This window comes from Corvus cornix, chromosome Z, assembly GCF_000738735.6.
Source record: "Corvus cornix cornix isolate S_Up_H32 chromosome Z, ASM73873v5, whole genome shotgun sequence".
Taxonomy (NCBI): Eukaryota; Metazoa; Chordata; class Aves; order Passeriformes; family Corvidae; genus Corvus; species Corvus cornix.
Window position 1 is genome coordinate 15,064,675 of NC_046357.1, and position 20,778 is coordinate 15,085,452.

General features: G+C 42.0%; 1 protein-coding gene across 5 annotated transcripts in view; it reads right to left on the reverse strand.

The window, feature by feature from the left end:
- Window positions 1-20,778, reverse strand: part of UNC13B (unc-13 homolog B) — a 208,246-nt gene that overhangs the window by 131,114 nt on the left and 56,354 nt on the right. For 3 of the 5 annotated variants that reach the window (XM_039566769.1, XM_039566768.1, XM_039566767.1), the window contains exon 1: window positions 1,612-10,380. In XM_039566769.1, coding sequence (XP_039422703.1) covers window positions 1,612-10,229 — 8,618 coding nt within the window. In that variant the 5' untranslated portion in view covers window positions 10,230-10,380. Of the gene's footprint in view, window positions 1-1,611; window positions 10,381-14,813; window positions 15,037-20,778 lie in introns of those variants that run through there. The other 2 variants (XM_039566772.1, XM_039566771.1) reach the window with 1 other exon arrangement.

The window sequence follows — 20,778 nt, forward strand, 5'->3', positions numbered from 1 at the left end:
GAAAAAACAGTGGCTTGGAAAAACACAAAACAACCTGCACATCTAAAAAGCTGAGCAGGATGCTAAATATTACTGAAAAGGCATGTTATGAAGACATACTTAACTATTATATTCTTATGATTATTACCTAAACATAGACTTGTGAACCTCAAAAGTTTGGTAGGCAGTAGAAATACTTCATACACAGTCTACCAGTATATAGACCATATATACATTTTTTTGTGTATATAAATATATATATATATACACTAATATATGCTCTATACATCAGCCTTTCTTGCAACTACTTACATCAGCTAGAAGCTGCAGTGAAGACATTCTAATAACCAGACAGGAATAAAAATGGAAACACAGCAATTCAAAGTGAAAGTGTTTCTGTCTTCTGCAGTTTTGCTGCAGCTGGGGTCTTTATCACAACCATTTACGATTACTATTACTAAAAAATATGGTTGAAGTTTATTTTTATATATTAAAAGTCTCTGATAAAATATGTTGCAGTCAAGATTAAGACTGTCAAGACCTTCAATTTACAACCTTTTACAAAAGCGGAGCAATTTTTCAAATGAAAGCCACATGTCTCATTCCAGTACAGCTCTCTCAATAATTTATTTTATATATAATCCCCCAGCATCACAGGGGTATGACTGCTGTGATTCAAGACACCCCTTTAAGGACTGAATTCTTAGAATCCTCAAACAAAATACAGCAGATGGAAATTTCTCATGCAGTCAGGAAAACTGTGGCCAAGAATTAAGCAAAACTCATATTTTTCTCTTGCAGTCTTAGGAGCATTTGGAGTCAGGAAGTTCTGTGAGTGCAGAGTTGCAACTGTATGATCAGGGGAACAATTTCACTTATGTTACACACAAATGTGTAAGTTTAGCAAGTCTCTGGTTTGATTTTTAAGGGCAATTGTAACTTAGCACATGCACAGGACTGAATACAGACTCATGAAATACTGATACTTTCCCCTAGTAGTTTTCATAACTGCATGAAACAAATTTTGCACCAATTTTAGGAAGACCAAGCATTAGAATACCTTCACTGATATTTCTGGAAGTGTTTTAGTATCTCCAGTAATGTGAAATCAACCTAAGTAGTTGTATAATGCGTCATCAGTAAGTTAAATTTCTCTCTAAAATCAAAAGCCTTGACCTTGCATTTTGAAAACAAAACATTCCTTCCTACCAATACATTCTACCTGTTACTTTTTTCTTAGCAAATGTGGTATTATTATCACTAAACAAGAAAGCAAAGTGAATTGTATGCAGCAGAATTAACACACAAAGACTACAACTTCTGAAAGGCTAATGAAGTTAGCACTAAAAGCATCTCATTCAGTGGGACACATTACAACAACATGGGAAATTCAATTACACTTACAGAAAAGGAGTGGGAAAAGGTGAGAAAACAGTCTAAAGGCTTGCACATAACTAGTGACTGCAGTTTGCCATACTGTCTGTGACAGCCACCAGTGATATCACAAACACTGACAACAGGTAGGGACTGGGACTGAGCTACAAACATCAGACACCAAGGCCACTGTCTACTGCTGCAGCATTGCATTATAAATGGTCAAATCCCATTTATTATGCCTCATTTGTAACTAGCCTTTTCTCATTCAGTTGTTCCACACTATGCAGATCTGGAGCCAGTGTGTCAGGATGCAGTACTGCTCCATCAGAAGCAGAATCAAGCCCGGTTTCTTTCTCTTCAGGCTTGTCCAGCACATGCTCCTCTGCCTGATCCTCTTTCTGCAGTTCACCTGAAATCACGTTCTGCCGATCTTCTGACTCTTTGTCAAGGTTTTCTCCCAGTTCTTTGTTGGGTGTATCATCAACAGTGCTTGCACCAGATGGCTCTTCAGAACATTCATTGTCTACAGCGTCAGCCTGCTTTGAAGACAACTTTACTTCTACATTTGCATCAGTCACTTGATCCGAGACTGCAGATTTTGAGCTTTCTTCTGAACTGACTGTTCCTAACACCTTGTCATCTGGTTTTGACAAAGCCTGTGGTAGTACATGTGGTTCCTTTTTGGCAGAGGTCTCCTTGATGTCTTTTTGCCAGGGAAAGGAGAAATCTAGCTTTTTCCCAAATACTGCTCCTTGGGCACTCTCTGGCTTATTCACCTTTTCTTCACCACCTCCTTCAAAGAGAGACATAGAGAGTTTCTTAAAACTGGACACAAGGCCCTCATCTGTTCCTGCTTTATTAGCAGAAGGTGGCTGCTGAGAGAAGAATGACCCAAAAGGTTTTCCACTATCAGATGACATAAAGCCAAATTTTGGCAAACTGGGTATGTTCGGTATTTCAAAGACAGGTTTACTACTGCTTGTATCTGGAGCAACATTATTAGTTTTACCCTGTTTCTTCAAGTCAGATTTGGAAGCAATCCCTTCTGCAGGCAGCTCAACAACTGTTAAATGTTTCTCCAAGTCAGATTTGGAAGCTATCCCTTCTGCAGGCACCTCATCAATTGTTAAATGTTTCTCCTGTTCAGCAGTTTGCTGTTTTACCTCACTTGTCTTCTCTTCATTCAGCTGAGGCAGATGAACACTGGGCTCATCAGCTAGAGCTGTGAGTTCTTTGTTATTACTACTGATCAAGTCCTGCTGATCAATACCAACATCGGCCTGATCCCCTGTAACAGCAGGCTCTGACTCAAATGTAGCACTCTCATCTAACTGCAAAAGGCTTGTGTCTGCCTTGTTAGTTTGGACTTCCGCTTCCAGCACAAGCTCATCAGTAGAGCCAGTGTGAAGGATGTCAGTGGCTTCCTTGTCTGCAGGAGCAGCTTCTTCCTCTGCTACACCTGAAGACCCCACATCTAGTTGGTAAGTACCTACATCAGCCTGGTCAGTGGCCTCAGCCTGCTCTGCATCAATTGCACCACTGAGATCAGACTGGCATGGCTGAGTATCTACCACCTCAGAGGACTGTGCTTCACTATCCTGCTGCAGAACCTCGAGGGCTGCATTCCCACTAGACATTCCCATTTCTGGAGCAGCCCTCAAAGGTTCCTCTTTAGAGGTTTCCAAGCTCTTCTTCTCCTCAGTTTCTGTTTTCATAGAAGACTCTTTTGTGGAGTTCTCTTCTGTTGAAACAGGTACTACATCCTTCTTCACAGAGCTAGAGACATCTCTTTTAGACTCTCTGGCTGCAGTTGTATTTTCACTCTCCCTAGAGTCTTTTGCTGGAACAGACCCAGTGACATCCTTCACACTAGTGCTTTGAGGTTTAGGGGTGAATTTTGGAGGCATCTCTTTTGGAGATTCTTTTGGACCTTTGAAGATGCCAAATATATCATTTGTGAAAGATGGTGCTGGGCCACTTGGGAGGGATGAGAAACCAAAGAAAGAGGAGCTCCTCTTCTGCGCAGAAGGAGGTGCAGCAGCTTGAGGTTGAGAAAAGAAACCAGAAAATGTTTTAGGTGGTTTCATTTTTGTCATGAAACTTGAAAACATTTCAACTGAAGAATCCAGAACCGATTTATCACTCTCAGGTTCCTTTGGTTGGCTTTGCAAATTAGGTGCCTCTGGCATTTTAGGAGGAACATGTGGCTGTTGCGTCCCTTGTAATCTGTCCGTTTGTACAGGTACTTTTTGTTCTGGCAGCTCATTCCATACACGTACTTCTTCAGAGACCACTTCATTTTTCATGTCACTCATACTATTTAAGTCACATAGACCCTGGGAATCCATCTTATCACCTGAGGCCACACTATGATCAACCTTTTCAGAAGTTTGCTCTTTGGAAGAATAAAGCTCTTCATCAGTAGGAAATGCAACACTGTCCATTTTCTCTGTGTTACCCAAAGCATCTTCTACCCCTAGGGAAATACTCTGCTCATCCTGAGAACCCTCCTGCACAGTGGAAGTCTGAAGGCAAGGACCAGGAGCAGACAAACTGGTTACTGCATTGTCCTCGGTCTGTGGAAGCTTTCCTAAGTCACTCTGTTCACTGGCCTGTGGAAGCTCTCCTAAGCCACTCTCTCCAGCGGTCTGTGGAAGCTTTTCTAAACCACTCTCTTCAGCTACTGCAGCAATACTTTCTGCATTTTCCACTGCCAGCTTTTCTGATTTATTTTCTGGGATCACGAGGTCATTAGATGTTTGTTTGCCAGTCACTGCTGCAATAATGCCATCAACTTCTTTTCTATTGTCTACATCTTGTTGCCTGGTAGAACTGCTGGTTTTGACACCAGAGTTGGTGGAAACACTTTGCTTCATATGTGGCTTAGCATTCACTGGTTTAGCTGTTTTTTCCTGTCCTGGAGCAGTTTGTGGCTTTTCATCCAAAAATGATGACAAACTGAAGAAGCTAAAACTAGTACTTCTTTGAGGTACACTCTTGTCAGGAGCTGGACCACTGGAGAAGAAGGAGGGCAGATGAAACAGCCCCTCTGTTTCCTGTTGTTTCCCACTAGCAGGAGGAGCAGCAGGTGGTGAAGGCTTTGGTTCATCTGATCCAGTGAAGAAGGAGAATATGCTCTTACTGGCTGGCTGGGATTTCGGAGCAGTGATATCAGAGAAGCTGAATGGCAAACTGAAACCCGACTCTTTGGGTGCCTGGTCTGGCTTTGGTTTTGCCTGATTAGCTGTGTCTCCTACACGACCTCCTTGTGGCTTTGGTGTAACCGTGGGTGTGCTGCTTTGCTGCCCAGCTGGCTGGCCCAGCCGGCTTACTCTGGGACCTGCACCCACTGGCTTCTGTGAAACGTTTCCAGGAGGCACTTTTTTATTCTCAGGAGACTCCTCCACAGCTTTTTTGCTTTGTTGTTCCACTTGCATCCTGGGGCTAGGAGAGACATGCTTGTCCATGCCTTCAGTTCTCACCCCTTCCTTAGGGGTGGAGGACAGACATGGCATACTGGCACTCTGAAGACCCCCAGACTTCTCAGGTTTCTGTCTTGGCTCAGCCACAGTTCTGCTACTGGGTTTTGGCAGAGTCGTAGTACTTGAGGGTGGTTGAGAAGACACAGGCTCCACTTTGAAGATATCTCCGAGGGATCCAAATAAAGATGAGATGCCAGAGGTTTCCTTCTGTTCTGGCTGTTTCACCTCTTCTGGTTTATTACTTTGCCTTTTCTCCAGTTCTGCTGATGGTTGCGGTTCTTTGCTTATTTGTGTTTTAAAGAAATCAAAAAATCCAGAAGATTGGGGTTTGCTGGAAGTTGAGCTTGCAGGAGAATCTTCTCCAAGACTGAACAATTTCAGAGCACTTTTAAATAATGTCTCCTCAGGCTCAGTGGCTGGTTGGCTCTGATTTGGGTGTGGCTGACTTGGTTCATTAATGGTTGCATGCCTTTCAAGACGCCTGGAAGCTGGTGCTGCTTTAACAGGTCTCTCTTCTCGTATGGGCCTGCCATCCGCAGCAGTTTGGCTCAGTGTAGAAGGAGATCTTGTTAATCCTGGCTTTTTAACACGGATGGTTTCAGTCTGGTGTAATTCTGGCTTTTCATTTCTAGCAGCCTCCAAATTAAGTTCTGACGCAGTATTTCTACTCGATTCTGATGTAACAGGAAACTTCTGCCCTACTTGTTCTTCATCTAATTTTTTATTTGGTGTAAGTGATAAAACACCAATCTTACTTTCAGATGATATCGACTGCGTGTCTGTTCTCTTCAAGGTAGAATCTTCAGATGTCTCAGAGCCAGGGCTTGTAGACTTTCCAATTAGTCCACCCAAAGCAGAAAATAAGGAGCTAACTTTATTCACTGGTGTTTTCTTATCTTCCTCAGTCTTTTTTGCTTCTGTTACTCTTTCAGTCGATGCTGAAGTTTCTTCAGCTTTAGTAGTAGACTGGAACAGCTGGAATCCAAAGAATCCTGATGACCCGCTCCCGGAAGTCGTCACAGGGACAGCCTTATCAACTTCCTTGGTGTGGACTTCCTTACTCAGCGATTTACTGACAGCCACTCTGGAATGTGTTCTGAGATCAAGGGTTAACGGAGGCTCCTCTAAATGATTCCGGGTTTCCTTCTCAGGTCTGAAATCTACTTTGAGTTTTTGAAGTTTATAACCTGAGAAGTCTAATGGCTGCTCTCTCTGATAATAAATAGACTCCTCAAACATTTGTGAAAAAGTTTCCAAATTCATGTTCATTAGCTGGTCGCTCCTCTGCAAAGCTACTGACAAATCCAAGGGTTTATTTGTTGTATAATCATCTAGACACTCTTCTTCAGCAAACCAAAATAGCTCATCTTCACTGCCAAGAGGGACTTTGAAACCACAAACGGCAATTGTGTTGTCTTCTAGTACAGCTCTTGAAATGGAATCCATCTGGAAATTATAATCCCAGCAGTTCAGGTAGGAGTCAGTTTCAGGAGCACACACATAGACATACTGTCCAGTGGGATCAGTGAGCAGGGAATACACATACTGGCTGTCACTGTACATGTAGTATCCACAATCACCATCTTCTGATGGCCACCACACACCCTGCTCAAGCATCATTATCCACTCCTGATACTCCCGGCTATAGGATGAGTACATTAACCCTTCATCCATACTTAAAGTCTCTTGGTCAATTAGAGTCCACATCGTTCCATCACAGCCAGAGGAGTAGCTCAAATCCATGGGCAACTCTTCGAATGAGTAACTGCTGTCTCTTTCAAAGGGTGGAAAGTTACTGTAACTTTCATTGAGAGAATCAGCAGTCCATGCATCGTTTTCTTCCAAATAAATGTCTTGAAACATTAACTGGTCAAATGACTCATATGATACCGCACTTAAATCTAAACTCTGTCCATCAAAATTGGCATTAGTCTTCCAATCCATCACATTCGCATTCCCATCCTTTTTACAGAGATTCACTACCACATCATTTTCAGGCCAGTCCAAGAACTGAGGGGGCAGAACAGAGTTCTGGTTTAACACGTAGTAAACTGGTACTGCTATTCCATGAATGTCAGCCAGTCCCCCCACTTCATATTCCCATTCAAAGCTAGAATGGCTCCTTGTTTCCTGATAAGCTGAGTACTGCTCCATAGGGTTATAGCTTTTATTAGTCAAATTGAGAGATTCATTTGATCCTTTGTTTAAAGTAGTAGGAAGAACTCTAGATTCTGTATCCTGTTGAGGAATATGCCTACTATTTACAGGCTTTCCAGATAAGTCCTGTACCTTGGCTTGCAGATTTAGGGCCTCAGGGAGCACAGGATGCCCACCACGGGGAACATGGGGCTCAGTTGTTTCATTTACTCTTGCACTGGATGAGTGGTTGGTAGTGGAAGATTCCCCTGTTTTCACATTATCCTGCTTCTCCTTTGGTTTGGGCAGCAGATTTTTTAAGAAGCTGGAAGATTCCTGCTTTTCTCCAGTGCTGCTTTGACTGTCAGAAGCCATTCCAGAATTACTGGGTTTTGTCTCCGAGCTAGAATCCTCACCTCTATCAAAAAGCTTCATGAAGCCCAGAGAATTTGGTTTTGCCTTCTCTTGCTTACACTCAGACAAGTTTTCACTTGAGGCAAACCGAAATAAGCCAGAAAATAATCCAGGAGAAGTGCTTTTCTGGCTATCACCCTCGCTTTTAGCAGTCAAGTCTTGATTATTGGCTGTGTTTTCATTGGAAGAAATGTGAAGAAACCCAGAAAGAAAACCTGGTGTGTGCTTCTTCTGAGTATCATCTCCACTTGGAACTTCTGGTCCTTTGGCTGAAGAGGTGGATTCAACTGAGCCTTTGCTTAAGTCTGCTGCATTTACTCCTTCTTTCATCAGTCCTCCTTTTACATTTCTAGGCTCTTCTTGAGTACTCTTAGCTTTCTGCTGCTCTTCTTTGGCCTTAAGGGTAACAGAGGCACTCTCCTGGTGTTCTTCTCTGTTTACCTGGACAGTAGGTAGGTCTTCTTTATTCATGTTTCTCCTTCGTAAAAGTTCCTCCTTATTGTCTGATAAACTTGGAACTGAGCTCGATTTTAGTGAAACAGCACTTCCTGAATTACTGTTTCTGCCTTCATGCAAAGAACTGCCACTAGAACCCTGACGACTTTTTTGGTCCTGTGTAGGTGCTAGATTTTCTGCAGAAGAAAATTTAAATAACGATGAAATAAAGCCTCCCTTCTCATTCCTCTGTTCCTGCTTTGCTGAAGAACCCAGCCCACTGATAAAAGGAAGTTTTCCAGTGAAAGGAAATGTGTGGTCTTCCTTTGATGAACTATTTTGTCTTACATCCTCCACAGACTTATGGCCTTTAAAATGTTCAGAGGTACTTTCTTTCTGCCCTTGTTCAGCAGAAGGAAGCAACAATTGACTGAAAGACTTTTTGAGTGGGTTGAAAAAGCTTTCAGATGCTGTACCCTGATCTTGAGGCTGTACCTTAGGTTCCACATTACCTCTGTTTTGCTTGTTTGCCAGTCCATGGCCTGAAGGATGCTGATCCTCTGAGCGATTTGCAGGAGACTGCTCCCTGGCAGTGGGCGCACCCTCTACCAAAGTGGCACCTGGCTGACTTGTAATAGGATGCGAATCTGTCTGCTTCTGTGGCACATCCTGCTGCTTGGGAGCCAAGAGACCGTCAAGATTGGCTTTCAGACTGAAGGAACTGACTGAGTTTGTCAGCCTGCCAAAGATCGAAGACACAGAACTGCTACTTGCATTTACCTCTGCCTCACTTCTAGTCTCACTTTTCTGTGCCTCTGGAACAGTGCTGCTGGTCCTGGCTGACATCTGTCCAGATGGTGTTTCGCTCCTTTTTGCCTCCTCAACTTTGACAGCATGGCTGTCCTTGGTGCGCTCCTCTTTTGAGACTTCTTGTTTTGGCACCTCCTTCTCAGAGAAGATCTTTAAAGGATTAAACATGCCTAGAACTGAATTCACAACTGAATGCTGGTTCTGCTGGCTGTCGGCAGAATTTCCTTGCATTTGCTGGGGAGGATGTGGTGCAGAAGCCTTACTGTCTGTCTCAGTGGCTTCTGGCTTGTTGGAGTTTGTGTTCTGGGCTCTTTTATCACTGCTCACCTGGGATAGTAGCAAAGACTGAATGGAGAACTTGGCATCAGATTTATTATCTGCTGCCCCTCCAGAAGAAGAACTCTCAGTTTTAGACTTACTAGTAAATACATTCAAGATTCCACCTTCTGATGAGTTTTTGTTTTCTGTATTTTCTGGAGTGGAAGAAACAAGTTTTTCAACAGAGGCTGTGAGCTGCTTTCTGCTCGACCCCACCTTCTCTGTGAAAGAGCTGAACAGGGAATTCACTGTATTTTTCACACCTGACAAGTCTGGAAGAGATTCAGATTTGCCTTTGGTACTCTCCTCTGCAGCAGGATGTTTGGTCTGCTCAGACTTTTTAGCTTCTGATGAATTATCAGCATTATCCTGCTTCAGTGGCACACTCTCAACATTTTTTTTTGTTTCTGGCAATGTACCAAATTTGCTGATTTCTTCCTCCTTTTCAGCCAAGTATTCAGAGACTGATTCTACCAGACACTGAAGTTCATCCATCGTGTCTACGTACTCCTCATTGGGTTCTTCAACAGGAGACAGTGTTAAGTCTTGCACGGAATGACCACGCTTGCTCTCTTTAGTTTTATGGTTTTTATCAGAGCTAGCCTTTAACTGGGAACCTGCATTTGCAGGGAAATTAGCAGTTATGTTTCTCAAATGGCTGATGTCAGAATCACACCATCTTTTTGAAAGTGTATCCAGTTCCTCCATTTCATCATCTGAAACAGGAGAGTACTGGAACTCATCAGAAGCACTGCTGTCAAATTCCTCAAGGACGTCGACAGGCACAAAAGTGTTCTCTACCATCCCCATGTGTTTCATGTCCTCAGTGTTACTTAGGTGAAGTGAGTCCTCATGGTTCATCCCCTGCTTGTTGGGCAACTTGCCACTTTTAACCATTAACCCATTTTTGTATGGACGCAGGACTGGGTCTGGATAAGCAGGCAACCGTTCCTTACTTTCAGAGTTACTGATATATTTTCCAATTCTATCATATACTGGGAAATCATCAGTGGGTTCAGAACCAGCTGCCACACCATTGAAATAAACTGTTTTCTCCCCAGGAAACTGCAGACCTCCATTACTTTGTAGGCTTATTCGTTCTCTCTCTTCAAAATTGTATCGCAGCTTCTTTTTCCTTCTTCTGTCAATTGTATCATATTCCTGAGGATATCTAGGGACATCTACAGACCTTGACCCCAGATACACATCTTGACAGCACCTTGATCTCTCACAGTGATTGAAATTTTCTCTTTTTGAGAGAGTTTGCATCTTTTTCATGTTTTTCTCATGCCAATTTCTAGTTTTATGAGTTTTTTCTAAGAACTCCTCTATTAACAGTTTTCCTAGCTCTTCATAGTTACTATCCTGTTCTTCTTCTCCATCTTCAGTGTCAAATGGAATGATCCTGACTCTTTCATTTCTAGTTAGAGATCCTTGTCTAAGATGAGAAATAAAGGGAGTGGGAGGGAAAGGAAGAGAGGCAGCAAAAAAAAAATAGGAAGGGAAAATAACAATTTTTTAAAAAGCTATAGAAAGGACAGAAAAAATAGTAATGGAAAAATATGCATTAAATAAATGAAAATTAAAATCAGAGACATTCAGAAATAACAAAATTGAAAACCTGCCAATCTAACACCATTACATTTCAATCAAATAGTCAAAAAAAGCAGCTTGGGTTATAAGATTCCATCGGTTATGTCTGCACAAAATTTAGAAATGCCTTTTTGAGGGAGAACAGCTTTTTGTGGTCAAGTGAGGGCACACAGCCTTGGCTGTACCAGTACTCTGCTGCTGCTTTTTTAGGCATGCTGAAAAGAAGCCACTTATTGCAGAAACATGACTACTTTGAGATACAGTGCCCACGCGCACCGTTCCACTACCCTGTTCCTGCATTTCGGTCACTCTGGGCTATAGACTTTGTTCTAGCAGTATTCATAAAGAACACAGGGACCCTGTGTCTCCCAGGGGTGGCAAGAGAGCAGAGATTTCAACTGGAGGCTTAGGAGTCACTGGACTCCAGGCAAGTGAGAACAGGGGACAAAATGCAAACGGTGGGCGTCAGCAACAAGAGGAGTTTCAGCTATTTCACCATTCCTCTTTGCTGGGAGAGCTCTTGCTGTAGCTAATGGCCTCGAGGTGCCCCTACCAACACAAAATTAAGATTCTCAGAGCTGTTACTGGACCAGAAGGCAAAACAAAACACTGGCACTGGATATTAGCCCATCATAAGCCTCAGATGCTTTTCAGGATCTGTACTTCTAATTTATAATGATCTGCACAGATCCAACAGTTCATACTTGTCCATTGTGGGAGAATGGATTAAGCTGTGAAACAATTTGACGCTTCCTACAAACCCAAGTAAATGACCCTTGGGATTTTGGATTTAATTGCTATCCCTTGGTCAGTAGTATTATCTTGATCGTTCAACAGCCCCAAGAGCAGTAGCAAGGAAACTTCCTCTTGATCTAAATCTCACAAGGACAGCTTCTGACTACAGTCTACATACAAACAAACAGGTAGAAAGTGGATGTAAAAACATCAAAATGATCATCTGAAAGATGCACCGCAGCTTTGCTTCACATCACCAATTGCTGAGAACTAAGGAGCATGAGGGCATGTCTGTCCCTGACCCTGTAAGAGGAGTGCCAGAGAAGGGAAAGCACAGAGGGCACAAAGGCATTTTTATGGATACTGCTAATCAAGTCTTCACCATGAGAGCTGCATGGAGCATGCCAACATAGGATACAGACGGGATAGCCCTGAAAGAGAGATGGGTCATTGCACTTTCCACTGCTGCTTTAGTGCTGCATTTCCAACAGTACTAGCTAACTTACACTAATTGGAAAGATGCTCATTACTTTAAATGAGTCCTGTTATACACAGTTTAAAACACGACACTTCTTGCTTACAATTTTAAGCCAGTAATTGAAATAATTTTCTTTTAAAAGCTAACAATATTTAAAAGATTCCCAGGGCCACCGTAGTTACTGCATCAAGCCCTTCCAAAACTCAGCTAAAGGCAATGGGAGCTACATGAATGTCTGAAGGGCCATTATCTGCAAATGCTGAACCAAAAAAATTGGCTAATTTAGACATAAAGAAAATTACTTTTCTTTCTAATTGAGCTTCTTTCCCTGTGTTTCCTCTGCTCTTTTACAAAGCATCCCATTTACTAGAAATAATGAGAAAACCAACACATGAAAGGAGAAAAAGACATCAGCCCAGCATTTAACTACTACAGACCTAAAAAACAGCTGAGGCAAACAGCAAATATCAGCTGAAATGTACCACGGGAACGCTGCATAGCAGCAACAGTGGGGAGACAGGCAGAGAGGTGCACAGAGGGTAAGTCACTGATCTGACAGATCTAGAGACTCAGATTTGGACTCCAGGTCAGTGTGGCCACTCACGGTGGAATCTATGCTATCATACCGCCTTGAAAGTAAATAGAGCAAGACTAGAGAGGCATGGAGGACAAACAGTTAAAGAAAATGAGCTTTGAAAAGAAAAGTTAGTGCTTAAACAAAAAAACCAAAACAAAAAAAACCAACAAAAAAAACCCCCAAAAAACAAACAAACAACAAAAAACCAACCAAAACTGAAGGGAAGATGTCTGCTATTCTGAAGCCAAACTGGCTGTTGGCAGCAAAACACACTCCAAGGACAAGTAAGAATATTGCTTGTCATCACTAGGAATTATTTCTCTCAAAGGAACATGTAACAGCTAATAAAGAGAAGCAGAACTTTTTAATCCAAACTCAAATATTGGAAGAAAGAAACACAGGTGTTAGACAGTTTCAACGGAGGCATTTTGGCACTGACAACCTTTTGCCCAGTTCAAGACAGTTTTTAGCAGGTTATTGTCTGGTTCTTCTGGGTGTGCCCAGAAGAGCCTCCTACAAGCCCTCATTTCCACAGCGACCATCAGCTGCAATCTGCCAGGAACACTGATTTCATCAGGTGACTGCCTCGTCCACAGCACTGAGAGCTGCTAGGAACAAAAGTCAAATACAATTTGTTTCTGCAATACTCATTACAACTTTGTTTTGAAAATATTTAAGATCTACCCACGTGCTTCTTTTCAGCCAGTTTGTTAGAAACACCTTTCCGGTAAGTAAGAGAATCCCACATAGCTTCTTTGGAAAGCTTATTTGCATATTTTATGTTTTAAGACTAAATATGCAGCAAAAAATCTTGTTGGGCATGTGGAAAATGCACATGGGAACAGGAATGCTCAGATCACCATCAAGGATTTGCGTTTCTGGACTGAATATAATTTTAGACCATAGCAAACTACAAAGCTCATGGTTTTTAAGTACATTTTATGAGTTCAAATCCTTTTACATCAATACCTTCAGGAAATCAGGAGAAAAAAAAAAAGAAATCTATTCCAGCTTGGTATTCTCTAACAATTCAAATCAGCAGTGCTTCTTTGGAAGGTCTTACATTTGTCTTTTAGATACAGATAGAAATGCACATACACACTAACTACAAGCAAAGTGAGCCATGACAAACTACCTGTATTGTCAACACCACTCCAAGAAATCACACAACTACAAAAATATGCAGCCACCACTGGTTTCCCCTGACTGGGGGTCCAACACCACTGTTCAGCTCGGCTCTTCCATAAAGAAAAAGCCTCAGCACATCTTCTCAGTTAGATCTTCAGCAACTTTACCAGGGCAAACCAGCAGCAAAGACTCACACGAGAAAGGGAATAACTTGATTATATAAGACATTTAATGAACTAGGAATAGAGTACCAGGAATGACACATCACACTGCAGTAAATGCATTTTGTTGGCACATTTGCTTCTATTCTTGAAACCTCAGTAACAACATTAGATGTTACCATGAAATTTCACCCTTTACCATTAATGATCATACATCAAGCAGAGAAAAACTTAGCCTAAGTCACCCATGAGAGTAACTGAATTCAGGTTCAGGCTTCAGGAAACAAGAACATTCTCACCAAGGGAGATAAGGTAGAACAAATCAGTTACAATACAAACAAAACTCTGCACCTCTAACTGTGATAGTGCGTAAGTAGCTGCCTCCTCCTCCTTCCTCACCAAAGGCAGAAGCAGCCGCTTAGCCTGTTCTACACAACCACTCTAATCAAGCTGACCAGCACTGTCCAAAATCTTCTACTTTCACCTTGCACAACCAGCTCTAATTCACTTGCATTGATCCTAGTAAGTTAGTGCTGCAATGCTCAACACTTAAACAAGTTAAAAACACTTGTGAAACTACTGATTTATGGTCAAAAAATAATTCAGAGCTAATCAACTATCTTTTTACACAGCTGAAAGTAAATCTAAAGAGAAAGCACACCATTCAACACTGTTATATGATAACAGGAACAAAAAAGACAAAAAACCAACAACTAATCTGTTACAAACTTTCTTCTCAAATACATTGTTTTGGCAGATCTAATAGAACTGGAGCTAATCCAGAAGATAAAATAAATCTGCACCAAGAAAGAAGCTCCCAATAGGATAACTCTGGTAAGAAGGTGCTTCACTGGCTTGGGAGGCACACCTACGCCATGGTACCAGAAAGAGCAACTACCAACTACTCTGGCCTTCAGAAGGTAAGGGGAAAGTACAACCAAGAGTAAATGACCTCAACGTTGAGCATATCTTTTAGAGGTAACTCCCTAAACCGCCAGATCTGTAACACATACCCTCACGTGTTTTTCCTGGTTCATGGCAGAATCCCAGTGTCAACAACACACGTAACACCTTCCTATCAGAAGACTTTCGGAGTCCCTGGTCTGCCCCCCCCTGCAAGCACAGCACCTTCATGGTCTGCAGTGGAAAAACAATGGGGAACGGAGAGCTACCCATGAAGCAGCACCCACCTGATGGCCACGGGCTCCCGATAATCCAGATCATAGTTCTGGAGGGAGTCAGCACAGGAATCCCGCAAGACCCCCTGCTTCTGCAGGCGAGCGGGGCCCGTGAACTGGTGCACGGAGGCGTTGGGCTGCACAGTGGTGTGGTACGGAGGGGGGATGCTGTTGCTCGTCTCACTGCGGTAGTCGCTGTCCCGGTCATCCACGGCACTGTCAGCGTCTTCAAAGGCTAAGAGACAAAAGCAGTTTAAGGGCACAGCTCTCTCAAGTTGCCTTGCTGGGACAGTGGAGCAGTTTAGTTTTGGAAGAATGACAAAAAAGCCACTATTTCTGCTGTGGCTGTATCTCCATCTGGGAGCCGGATATAACCTCCAGTTCTCTCAAGTGTGCACCAAGGAACTGCAGTGATCGGATCCACACCCTCCTTTCCCCTCTCCCCATTACAGGAGTTTATTTCTCTTTAGTCATTACTAATAAGCAGATTAAGACATCTTTATTTAAAACAAAGAAAGAAACCCCACACAAAAAAAAAAAGGAAAAAAAAAACAACCACAAAAATGCCCAGCACCCAAAATTTCAGGTACTTTGCTGCTCCCAAAATGAACCTTTAGATACTGGAAAAGAAAAAAAAAAAAACAAACCACAAACCCAAAAGCACTTCTTTGCAGAAAGGAGCTCTTTCTGAAAACTCTTCAACCTTTAAGCTGTAATGCTGTCCTTTCTTCTCAGCATTCCTAACCCTAACTAATGGGGTTCTGGATATTTTTTTTAATTCAGTTTTTTTTTCCTATTATTTTTTGTAAAGGTATTCGTTTAAGTTAAGAGAAATCAACGGAAGGTACTCAGTAGAAAAATCAGAAGAACATTTACACTACTTCTTATAGGAGAAAATGGCTACCTTTAACACATACAGGTAAATTAGCCTAAGTATAGTACTTAACACTAATAATAACCTTCACAAAGGAAAAAGCTCCTTTCCACTAAGTCCCTCTCCCTGCAGAAACACTTCTGCTTGTTAATTCTTCAGGAAAGGCGAATGCCAGGTTATAGTGAGGAAAGGTATCAAAAACATATGGCTGTGTATGGCTGTGCAGGATGCAAGGTTATCTTTGAAAGCTTAAAGTGAAATACACACACCATAAGGCAGTGGAGTGCACCATTAACATGCTTGAAACAAAAGAAAATAAGGATCAGCCATTATTCATTCTCTCTGCCACCAAGTCTATCTAAAAAGGACAATCAAATTAAAGCCCTCTCTGCTAAGTTATCCAGTGGGGTGTGTCCTACACAGTCATTCATCATGAGGCTCAAAAATAAAGTGAAAGTGCTCTTTACAGGCCAGATCCTTAAACCTGTATTTAAACTGCTGAAATTCCAAGCAGATGGAATGCAGCATCAGGGAACCCCTTTGCTTGCATGGGTGCTTCTCATACTTCTCATTCAATTTCCTTTTTTTTTAATCTGAGGTAAAATTTGTTCTTGGTGATCTTTTCAGTTCCTTCACAACATAGTAAGATTAATGCTCAAAAGTGGATGGCAGAGAAGAAAAGAACAGCAGCAGAAAACATCTGCAAAATACAGGCCACTTGAAAAAGCCCTGCTCTACACTCTTAAGTGGAACCAATTCACTTTGATTGTCCACACTGAAAATGGAGTTAAGCCTCCTGCTTTTTAGTAATTTAAATGCTGCAGGGTTCTTGTCAGTCTCTAGTCAACTGAACAGAAATGAATAGTAATCATATGCTGCTGTATTCAGCTTTATTAAAAGCACAGTGTCCATCAATTTTATCACAGTTCAGTGCTTGGGAGAAATATTCAAAATTTACTGCACAAAAATGATTTCATATGCCAAGGTGCCAAACCCTACTGAGGAGCACCAAACTTCCAACCTGTAGAGCAAGGGCTGATGTATTTGTCAATCACGAGGCTCACACTGTCCTCACAAGAATAACAAGCTATTACTCAGCTGAGCAATGTCATTGTGATGGCTCAACACTTGAGCCATTACTATCTAATGAACAGTAATTACTTCTATTGGGTCAGAAAACACACTGCTTCAAAGAGCACTGCTCACTTTGCTGCTCAACTAATTTCTTCATCCCATCAGATGCAACTGTCATTTAAGGTAAAGCCTAAGTAGCTCTGGTATGATGGAAAGTTCTTCAGCTGTGGCTGCATAATTATCACAGCACTTGCAGAGGCTGAAGGCAGCCTAATTGAGATACAGCCTTGGGATCCGGTAAAAGTCACCAGGACCAACAGCTTTAGGGATAAACAATTTAGCTAACTTTGAACGTGTAACAAAAAATATAAATCACTAGTACAATTACCTGGATGAAAAATACGGAATCCAGTGACTCACTAATACTGGGAGTGCAAATACTTACACAGTTGTGGTTATTAGGAAGCAGGACACTGCTTCTATGAGTCAGCAACCCTGCAGGCTCAGAGAATTCCAAATGAACCAGACTGCTGCAGAAGCACTATCTGGATTTGCTAACCAGACATTTGCTAACAGACATGTCTTACCTCTGCACCATCAAAAGAAGATTTCCCACAAAAACTACAGCATCTCTAAGCAACATCCAAAAACACCTGATTAGCTTAAATGTCAATCAAACATATAGAGCATCTATGTTTATAAAAGCTGACACCAAAACTTCTCAGAGTTCTTACTGGTTTTTAGCATGAGGAAGTTTCTTTGAGGTCACGACACAAAATGCCTCCCTAAGGCATGTTTAAAGGATGCAAGGCTCCATGAGGCAGGAACATGTTTTTTCTCTGACATATGCTCCACAAACCTAACAGCATCCATAGACATTAATACCAGACAGAAATCCTCAACTGGCTCATAAGTAAGAGCCAACTCAAAAATCTCTTATTCAGGCTGAACTGCAACTACCCTATGAGCAATCTCACTTTATTTAACAGAAGTGTTCTCAAATGAAGACATTACTCAGCCTGATCAAAAGCATCAAAACCTGGCCCACATGTGGCATGTAGCACGCATTTCCTTTGCAAGAAAGTATTTTGTGAAATGCCAACATATAGTGATGATCCCATTCATTAACATACTTGACGCCTAAATTTTAATTAAGAGACTGACAAGAACGTGCAGAAGTGGCTTTGGAGATGCAGCGCCCCTTCAAATGGAGGCATTACGGCCCGTGTTTCAGCAAAATATCCCTCTCAACACACATGGTGTGATAAATTCAAGTACCGTTTTCCTCAAACAGGTGATACAACAAGTCTTCCATAAGCAAAGTTGGAGCTTAGCCTCAGTCTCTGAAGACCAGTTAAATCAATAACAAGACACATAACAACAAACATAAGAAAACAGAAATTTTTCACCCCAGTTTGAGAAATTTCACATATACCAAAGAGATCTCATGGGATCAACTGTTTCTTTGTCACTGGACCCACTGTGTGGAGAGCTGTGGGTAAGACTGAAGGGCAGGGTAGAAGCATGCTGTTCATGTTTCATTATTGAATATTCATGCATATAGGCAGCATAAGAAGAAAACCCACAGGGGCAGTCACATCACACAGTAGGATTTCACAAAGTGGGGAAAATCAAGGAAGGAGATACCTTCTCTGTTATTCCTCCCTCTAACTCCTGGCCCCAGAAGTTGTAACACAACTGCTGCAGGGTAGAACACATATAGTTTTTAGTATCTTGACCTCAAAACCACTTTGACAGTCCTGCTATGCCAGCCCAACTAGCCCCCTTTAGCCTCTGTCAGCTTTCTTTATATCAAACTTCAGGACAGGGAGGAAAGCTAGCAACAAAATTATTTCAGGTGGCTGGATGATTGCACTTGAAGAAGTCGTTTTGCTTGTTTAAGATGCCAAGGCACAGCAGGAGCTCCTCTCAAAACACTGTATTCAGTTGAAATTGCCTCTTGCTTTTCTAGCACAATGTGTCATCAGCCCCTGGGAGCTGAGGTCCAGTCCCCCAAGCTTAGTTATCCTCTACAAACTTGAGAAAAATCTTGGACAAAAGCAAAATCCTCATTAGTTCCCCAAACAAGCACTGAACTTTTCACAGCTTTTGTCTATTTTAATAATGGTAGAAGAAAATCAAGTGTACTAACTGAAGGAATAACTTCCAGGTCAGCAAAGGTCTCTGCCAGCTCCACATCAAGGGCCGCGCAATTCACCTTTCCCACCCATCATCCATTTAAACTTCTTTTCATCATAGCTGCCAACAGCTTCTTTCCTTAAGTCTCAGACCCTACTGCGCCATCATCTACTGAACCACTGCTCACTTCTAACAATTAGATAGACTTCTTAAAATCTTACAATCAAAATGCATACTAGCTTAAAGAGGACCACTGAAGTAAGAAAGAAGGAAAAAAAATCTCCAAAGGGCACAGTGGTGTTTTTTGAGGCACTTCCATATCTTTTTACGCTAAAACCACCTAGGTTTTGAGAAATTACTTAAATGCAACTTTGCAGGTCATTAATTCATTGTATTGCCCTCATCACTTAAAAATACATTAAAAATTAGCGTATTTTTAAGACAGCATGTTTGCAATATTAAGTCTTCAGTTTAAGAGCTTTCAAAATCCCGTTCTTCTCACTTGAAAATACTCTTCTGCTGAAACACTCGACAGCCAAGAACAGAACTGACAGGCTGAAGTGCAAAGACTACTTTGAACATCTACCCTACTTCTTCAAGCCTTTCCCTTCCCTAAAATGAAACTAGGTCAGCGGTACAAGATGTCCCTTTCCTGAAGTGCAAGTGCTCTCTGCCTAGCTAACAAGGGTCTGGGCTACAGCACTCCTCTTGCAAGAAACTCTCACCAGGAAAAAGTCTTCCAGCTACCAACATGCTGTTTCTGCTGCTTCCTTCTCAGCTGCTGTTTAAGAGTTGCAACTAGAAGTGTGTTTTTCATTATATTGTCAAGCTAATGGAGTTCACTTAGAAACACCATTGACACTGGCCCAAGCCTGACTGTAAGGATGCTAAAATGATTTCAAAGAGGACAGCACAGCAAGGATGAAGGAGAAGGAGGGAGCCTCATGAATACAAGTACCTTCTAAAGCAAAAACACCACACACTGACTCTCCAGATAAACAGGAAAAATACACGTGCACAGCTCTCCTAGACCTCTCACTAACTAAAGCTTAAACACCCCATTTCCCTGGAAGATGAAGCTATTTAGGACACTAGTCTTTCTTTTAGCAGTGTAAAAAAGTTAATTAGTTACCTCTCCGTTATCCTACCACACCTCTAAGAATAAACAATTGAGACATCCAGCACTGACAGCACAAGCAAGTTGATCAACACTGCCGATGCATAAAGAACTTACGTTTGATCAAAGACAGGAGAACAAGGAGGACAAAAAATGTTGTGGGAGAAGAAATGGGAAGTCACTAGTGGAAGACTTCTAAAATGCAGAACAGGTCCACATAGGAAATGCACTGGAACATTAGCTGGACATTAGACTCAGAAGCAGTAAGAACGTCCTTTCCAAATTCCATTATGTCAAAAATGGAAAAACACGAGGCAGAATCTCCTCCCTGCTGGATGCAGTCACAGTGATCTCTCTCTGCATGCTTCCCTAAGCAACACTCTTGTTCTTGTCTTTTACACAGGGAACACCTTTAAGACTAATGGATCAACTGTTGTATGTTCTATAGACTGTAGAAGCCACACACTGTATCTTGAGCAGAAGCCATGCCTGTTGGCACCTGCAGCACTTTCAGAAAGTGAAGACGTTTCATGCACATTTTCTGGAAAAAAGAACAGAAATTTTGCAGCCTAACCAGGAGTTGTTACACCAGTCTCCAGGTGTGGCATCAGCTCTACTGATCACAGACAGGTGCAGTATCTGAATTTCACCTGTCCAAGGCTGGTCAGCACTAGTGAAAGCAAAGCCCTGCCACTTTTGCCATGATACTGTCTCACTGAGGTTGCACATAACACAACACTTACAACCCCACTGGCATGCAACAGTAATTTCTT